The 8371-nt window shown below is 37.3% G+C and overlaps 1 protein-coding gene across 1 annotated transcript; it reads left to right on the top strand.

Annotated features, from left to right (window-relative positions):
* Positions 1-5822: 5822 nt before the first annotated feature.
* Positions 5823-6982, top strand: LOC132190113 (protein ENHANCED DISEASE RESISTANCE 2-like). The gene has a single exon (XM_059605003.1). The coding sequence runs from the start codon at positions 5869-5871 to the stop codon at positions 6811-6813; it is 945 nt and encodes a 314-aa protein (XP_059460986.1). The 5' UTR covers positions 5823-5868; the 3' UTR covers positions 6814-6982.
* Positions 6983-8371: the final 1389 nt, after the last annotated feature.

Raw genomic sequence — 8371 nt, 5'->3', positions numbered from 1 at the left:
TTTTCTTGCTTAATATTATTATTAAAGTAAACCATTATTTAATTATCGCATGCAAACAATAATTATTCTCCAACACCGTTATGAGCTGTTATCAGCTTTAAAGTTAAGAGAAACTAGTACGCCTGTGATGACGTTGTTGTAAGATGTGGCAGTCAGTCCATTCTCAAAGTCCACGTGTCGTAATAGGACTCATCACTCAAGTCACCTAATTAAAGCGTCCTTCTACTTCTATCCTTAACGTCTTTTTTTGTCCTTATTAACCACCACGTGTCACTATCTTTAGCGTCAACGTCGATGAGATCCAGCGGTCTGTCAAAGTTACCGTCCAAATTGTCAGTTTCTTCTCATTTAATATCCTGATTAATATTAGACATTTAGCAACCATTTTCTTTGTTTTTTAAAAAATTTCACAAAGGCTTTTCAACTTTAACACGTTTTTAAAAGCGTCAAATTTAAAAAATTTCAATTTTAATCGTCGAACTTTTAATTTAATTTAATGTAATTTAACCTCATCCATTAGGGTTTAGCGTTAAAAAGACGTTGAAATTAATAAAATGACATTTTATACCACTGAAACTTTCTAAATTTACCCTTAATTTAACATTAAAAAAAATTGAGGATGTTTTGGTATTTTTCATAACCTCTGAGCATTCACAATGGAAAAGCCAAATTTTTATGCAAAATCACTCCTCAAAACTTACTTTTATCTAGTTTAGCTAATGAATTTTTAAATGTATCTATATCCGATTAACTATATTTTTAGAGAAAAAGTAGGAAAATATTTAGGAAAAAGAGAAAACATGTGAGAGAAACAATAAAAAATAAAATGGCTTCCTTAAAAAATGCTGCTACGTTTAGTTTTTTTTTTTTTTAGCTATTCTAATAAAATATCTATTTTAAATTTTCTTTTGGTTAATCTAATGTAAGGGTTTTTTAAAATATTTTAATAGTAATTTTAGATAAAAATAACATTTAGCTCTTCTATTGGGAATGCTCTTAGGATTTAAAGCCAAATCCTAACAGAATGGTAGATTACATCAAATTAGAAGTTTAAGGGGGTGAAAATATGAGTTTTTGAACTTTGAGGGTTTTTTTTTCATAACAACTGAAAGCTCAAGAGCCTTTGTGCAGTTAATCCTTTTTTTTTTTTTTTAATCCAAAAGGTTAAATTATTTTCTTCACAATAATAAACAATTTTTTTTTTTTTTTTTCATTTTCATTCATAAAAAAATGTTATTATTATTATTATTTTTGCTTTTATGCCACACCAACCCCCTTTTATATCGAATTAACCTATTTTTCTTTTTTTGAAAGAAAACTGGATACTCTTCATTCATAGATGAAAAAAGAATACAAGAGCATTCATTAGCTCTATAAAGAAAGAGCATTAAGCTCTAAAAGAACAATATTGGAAATACATGAAGGAGTCTCCTCAATCCACAAATTATCCCTTGATACCCTCGATGCCTCCTTCGCCAAGCCATGAGCCGCTTCATTAGCCTCTCGCTTAATATGGCTAATCTTCCATTGACGGAGGGATCTTAGAACTAGCTTGGTATCTTCCACTAAATGCCCATATCGAAGCCAATTTTGTTCTGTCTCCCCAATGGCCTTGACAACCAATAATGAATCGCCTTCCAAAATTACATCAAAAAAACCCAAATCTCGGCATAGTTCGGCTGCGTGTAGAGCTGCCAAAGCTTCCCCAACAGTCGATTCATAAATTGCCCCAATGGTTTTATTTTTAGCTGCAAGCACCCGTCCACCTTCATCTCTGATAATGACTCCTATACCCATCCTCTTCCTATCCGAAGATAGAGCAATATCCCAATTTGCCTTGTAAAATCCAAGTGGAGGAGCTTGCCACTTCAATCCTATCCCAACAATATTATCTACTACAAGGACCGATTCCTTAGCATTTGCCTGAGTGTATTGCGTCAGCCCTTCTCTCGCCAGATTTGCCACAGTCGTTGGATGTGAGAATTCACCCCCATGCACAACGGAATTGCGACGTTGCCAAATTCCTCTGGAAGTTATAGCAAAAAGATCCAGGTCCTCCCTATTTAGGCATAGCGCCATTTCTTCAAAAAAATCAATGAAATTACTGCAATTCCATTTGCACTTTTGAAGCTTGTGATTACTGGAACCCCAAACATCTTGTGCCGATGGACACGCCCATAATATGTGGTGTGCCGTTTCCTTCTCTTGACAGCAGAAAATGCACAACTCTTCATCAATGATTCCTCTTCTTTTCAGGTTATCTTTAATGGGGAGGATATTCTTGCAAGCTCTCCATAAAAAAACTTTTGAAGAATTTGGTACCTTCAAGCGCCAGATGGTCTTCCATACCGCTTGACCTCTGCCTTGGTTGGAGCTCTCTCCTTTGTTCCTCTCTTGAAGCTCCTTTTCAATATGATAAGCACTTTTGACGGAAAATTCTCCAGAACTTGTGCCATGCCATATCAGTTTATCCTTATGATGGTAGCTACTAATGGGAATATTACAAATGATCTCGGCCTCCTCAGCCCCAAAAATGTCCCGAATCAGTTTCTCATTCCACTTGACCGGATTTGCATCTAAAAGCTCCGCAACCATTGCTTCTTCAGATAGAATTGTGCAGGGTGATTGGATTGAAAATGTTGTCGGTCTTGGAATCCACTTATCTTTCCAAATAGACACAGAACGCCCATCTCCAATTCTCCAAAAGATCCCTTCCTGAAATAGCTCCCGACCCGCGATAATACTACGCCAAGCATAAGAAGGCTTATTTCCGACCATGGCAGACATAAAAGATCCCAGGGGAAAATTTTTTGCCGCAATAATCTTTGCCGCCAAGCTCTCCGGATTTTGCATAATTCTCCAGCTTTGTTTTGCTAGCATAGCTTTATTAAAACATATAATGTCTCTAAAACCCAATCCACCTTTAGATTTAGCTAAACTCATTTTATCCCAACTCATCCAATGAATTTTTTTATTATTCTCAGAGTGCCCCCACCAGAATTGTTGCATCAATTTGTTCAACTCCTTACACAGCTCTTTTGGGAGCAAAAAGATGCTCATACAATATGTAGGAATTGCCTGCACCACCGCCTTTAATAAGACCTCCTTCCCCACTTGAGAGAGAAAATTCGTCTTCCAATCGGTAACTCTCCTTTTCACCTTCTCCGTCAAAAAATGGAATTCCCTTACTCGAGATTTTCCCACAAGCGCAGGTAATCCTAAGTAAGTGTCATAACGTTGTGACGCCGGGATCCCCAAAAGAGACAACATACCATCACGTACAGGTTGAGTTGTATTTCTGCTAAAAAATACTGCAGTTTTGTCTTTATTCAACCGTTGTCCTGACGCACGTTCGTAGGAGTCCAATAAATTCGCCAGAATCCCCCAATCCTGCGGTGTAGCTTTACAGAAAGTAGGCTATCATCCGCAAAAAATAGGTGATTTATCCGTATACCTCTTGGCGACGTTGGGACCCCACCAAGTAATCCAGTACATTCTGCATGCTTTAACTGGGCGCTGAGAACTTCCGCACAAAGAATAAATAGGTATGGTGAGAGAGGATCCCCCTGACGAATTCCTCTTGTTGGAGTGAATTTTCCCACTGGCTCACCGTTGATAAGGATGGAGTAATTCACTGTTGTAACACATTGCATTACCATGCTCACCCATTTGTCAGAGAAACCCATCTTTTTCATCACCTTTTCCAAAAACAACCACTCCACCCGGTCATACGCTTTGCTCATATCGAGTTTTAGTGCCATGTAACCCACACGACCGTACATCCTAGAATGCATAGTGTGCAGAGTTTCATAGGCCACTAAAATATTGTCTGAGATCAGTCTACCCGGTATGAAAGCAGATTGATTGCTCGAATTAACCTATTTGTGTTTTTAATGGAGTAGATTGTCGTAAATGTCAATAGGACATAAATTTTCTCCAAACTTGTTTGGAGGAAATTTGTATCCATAATAACAATCAACTATGCTTCCATATTGACATTGAATGAAGTTTCTTCTAAACCGGTTTAGAGAAAGTTTGTGTCCTTCGCAATATAAAGGCTATATTGGGCTAGCCTAATATGAGATATATTTAAGAGCCTAACCCTTTTTTTTTTCATTTTTTTTTTTTTTTCATTAGCTTTAAATGTGTTGGCATGTTGGGTAGGTGAATAGATTGTGTGCTATAATGGTGCTGCTAGTTGGCACACTCTAAAATTCTAAACTTTCCATTACACTTGTTTTTAAAACACTTCAATCCAAAAGGGTCAAATAATACGATATTTAAGTAGTTAATAGATCAAGATGATCTACTTTTTAGGCAATTCTACAAAATGATTTAAATTTTACTATTTTAGCATGTAAGTTAGTGAGATTTAATAATTAAAAAAAAAAATTAAGGATATGATGCGAGAGGGGGATAGATTTTAAGGATATTTTTGTTTTGGGAATATATATATATATATATATATATATATATATATATATATAGAGAGAGAGAGAGAGAGAGAGAATATGTTAAGTGAATACATAAATGGGGATAGATTTTAAGTTCTGAGGGAACCTAGACCTTAGATTCTAAGGGAACTTATACCTTTTAGATTTTTAAAAAACCTAAAACCATTTTCAAACGCAAGGTTTGAGATTAATTTTTTGATTTATTTTTATTAAAATATCATCATTTAAATAGGAACATTACAATGACTTAGACTTTGAGTAGAACTCTTACACTCATTTGGAGATAAACCTGCAGAACGGTAACTAATGCAATACTGACTCTAAAATAAATAACTAAATAATTGAAATACAAAAATCTTAGAATCTAGACTTTAGATTCTAAGGTTCGGGAACCTAGACTTTTTAGATTTCGAGGAAACTTAAAAATCTTTTTTCAAACTTAAAGTTTGGGATTAATTGCTTAATTTATTAATGAGTTTGATGTCTTTAAATAGACAATTACAATGCATAGTAAAAATAAAAGACTAAGTAAAATAAACTACTCAAATAATAATACTTATTTCTAATTTTTAAATTATAGTCCCTAATTCGAATGTTATCTATATAGATAACATATTATCATAAGGTATTCTAACCCTAAAATACCTCTATTATTAGTTTAGACCCCTAACAAAATCTTCATCATAGAATTATCTTAAAATATTTTAACCCAATAATTAATGTTTTCAAAGGGCTAAGTTTTCTTTCTAACATAATTGAAGGAAATTTTTATAATTTAGGGTTCTTTTGGGATTGCGTTTGAGGAGTCTAAAACTGCTTTTAGTACTTAAAAAATTCGTTTGAAGAAAAAAGTACTCGTTTGGTAAAAAAATTAAAAACACTTTTACGAGTTCAAAAAGCCTAAAAATGGCCAAAATGTACTTTTCACAAAAGCTTAAAAATAAAGCTTTTGCCTAAAAACTCTATTTCTCAAATACAATTTCAAACAGGCTTTTAGTTTATTATAAGTTGATAAACTAAATTTCTTTTTTCTTCATTTTTGGAATTAGATAATAAGTCTATTTTATTTTATTAAATCCTTAATTTTGGTAGGAAAAGCCAAAAGCTCTCCATGTTTTTTTTTTTTTTTTTTTATAAGTAAAAGCTCTACATGTTTTTTTTTAATTGCCGGACAAGTGTGGGAAATGCAAATAAAAAGGCAAAGCCATCATAATAGACTTTTTGCAACGAAAATTAGCTGTCCCATGTTAAAGGGCGGAGGGCTCTCTCGTAGTTACCTCCAAATACAGGGGTACTTTTTTGCCCCTCCTTTATTATACAATATACACCACCACATCCTTCGCTTCCAAGACTCTTCGATCCCTCAACAATCGAGAGAGTCCTTTAAGAGAGAGAGAGAGAGTGTGTTTGTGACATGAACATGTGCCCTACGAAGCAAAAGCATCGGAGCTCCGGTGGCCGGGCTTCCAAATCTGGTGAGCACACTACGACGAAGACCACCAACGCGACCACCGGGATGGAGTGGAAGTCGGAGGCCATCCATGGCGGATCCCTTCGCCACGTGGACCTCCACACGGGAACCAACGGCTGGGCCTCGCCGCCCGGCGACCTCTTCTCACTCCGCTCCAAGCAGTACCTGACCAAGCGGATCAAATCCCCCGCAGGTGAGTACCTCCTCTCGCCGGTTGGCATGGACTGGTTGAAATCGACCGCCAAGCTCGACAACGTACTCGCGCGGCCCGATAACCGCGTGTTCCACGCGCTCCGTAAGGCTCAGGCTCTAGGCAGGTCCCTCAAGAGCTTCATTCTAGCTGTGAACCTCCAGGTCCCCGGGAAGGACCACCACAGCGCCGTGTTCTACTTCGCCGCAGAGGAACCTATCCCCGCCGGCTCTCTCCTCTACCGGTTTGTCAACGGCGACGACTCGTTCCGGAACCAGCGGTTCAAGATCGTGAACCGGATCGTCAAAGGACCTTGGATCGTGAAAAAGGCGGTTGGGAACTACAGCGCGTGCTTGCTAGGCAAGGCCTTGACGTGTAATTACCATAGAGCACCTAACTACTTGGAGATCGACGTCGACATCGGGAGCTCGGCGATCGCGAGCGCGATTCTGCACCTCGCGCTGGGGTACGTGACGAGCGTGACGATCGACATGGGGTTCGTGGTGGAGGCGCAGGCGGAGGAAGAGCTGCCGGAGAGGCTTCTAGGCGCGGTTAGGGTTTGCCAGATGGAAATGTCATCGGCCACCGTGGTCGACGCGCCGCACGCTCCGGCAATGGCCCGTGGGTTGAGTTTTGCCAAGGTGAACCACCGCCAGTCCGGCGATTATGACGATGATGGTGAAAACGGAAATATTTAAATTCATCATAAATTTAGCGTTAATGATTTGTTAACTTTTTTGGAATTTTCACGGGGGTTAATGTAATCTTAGTCCCTTTTTTATTTAATGGGGATCGGTGGTTTAGAATCTGTAGATAATAAATGGTAAAAAAAATTATATATATATTGCAATGCGCTGTTTTCCTTCATTTCTTTCTCTTCTCTGGAAAAATGTAGTGTTATTCTGCTGACTGCTGTATTGGAAAATGTGGTCTGTGTTGATGATTGGTCGAGTGCGTCAGGGCCTCAGGGACAAATCCCTGAAAAAGAAGGGAGTGATTTTGTCGTGTGCTTTAGTGAATAATTATTGGTGCTCTTTTTGTATAAAAGTAAACAGTAGAAATTACTCCGGTAAAAAAATATTACTACTACTTCTTTCTCAAGTTTAATGCTTTCACTATCTACTATAATATTAACTGTAAAATTGGATTAGAATGTGTGGTGTAGATTTGATAATTTTTGTTGGGCGGCGGTGGCGGGTGACTTGGTGGGGACGATGACTGTGCAGATTTTGGTGGTGGGTTCACTTTTTTGTGTGTGTGTGTAAAACGCATCATTTTGGCCAAAGGCTTAGGGTATAGCATTCCATGTACGACTAAAATCCCTTTTGTCTCCACCTCAAAAAAATAAAAAGAAGAAAAAAGAAAAACCCTTTTGTCTCTAGGCGTTTTCTATAAGGACATGTTTTAAGGTGTAGGCCTCAAAACAAAAAGAAGAGTTTGAAAGAGGGTGATCTATTTCAGAGCTGATGATGGTGTTTCTGGTATTTGAAAAAATTGTTGTGTGATATATATATTCCAAATCTCATGATTTTGGAAGCTTGATTTTTCATGTCTAGTTACCATGATTGTAATTAACGGATAATTTGACTTATTCCATCTCAAAATTTGTTTTTTTTATTAGAATATTAAGCTTAAGATAACCTAGATTTGGAAAGAATATGGTAAATCATCCCAAGTTTTGCATGAAATGTTTGGAAGTAACTAGTTTGACATCATATATTAGATTAAAATACATTTGGGTTCCTCTAAATGTTAAATAATCTACAATCCTTTGTCCAAAGTGCGAGGAACAAGAAAAATTGTAGTGGACGGCGAGATGTGACTTATCGGAGCAACTTGTTCGGAAGAATGTGCCTCTTGTTCGGAAGAATGTGCCTCTTGTTCGGGCAGGAGGACCCCACATATTAAAGCGCTCTCACAACCTTCTACTTGATTTCGGATTTGGATCCACTGAAATTCTTAGGGAATTTTACTTTTTAAAATTTCAGATTTAGGCTGTTCATTTTTCATCCAATGGTCATTGTTCTGCCACGTGTCCTACTACTAATAAAATAATAAATCTTTATTATTTTATTAGTAGTGGGACACGTGGCAGAACAATGACTTTTAGATGAAAAATAAACGGCCTAGATCTAAAATTTCAGATACTGGAATTCCCCTAAGAATTTCAGTAGATTCTAATCCCTTGATTTCATGAACAATGAAAATTTCAAAGATTCCTAAATGTGGGGGATCTCGATCCTAATTTGATCTCAA

Source organism: Corylus avellana, chromosome ca8 (assembly GCF_901000735.1).
Source record: "Corylus avellana chromosome ca8, CavTom2PMs-1.0".
In the NCBI taxonomy this organism is placed as follows: domain Eukaryota; kingdom Viridiplantae; phylum Streptophyta; class Magnoliopsida; order Fagales; family Betulaceae; genus Corylus; species Corylus avellana.
This window is presented reverse-complemented; position numbering and strand designations above follow the sequence as displayed.

What these genes read in the sequence shown, in the direction of transcription:
- LOC132190113 (XM_059605003.1), top strand. Translation starts at nt 5,869, where the DNA reads ATGAACATGTGCCCTACGAAGCAAAAGCATCGGAGCTCCGGTGGCCGG.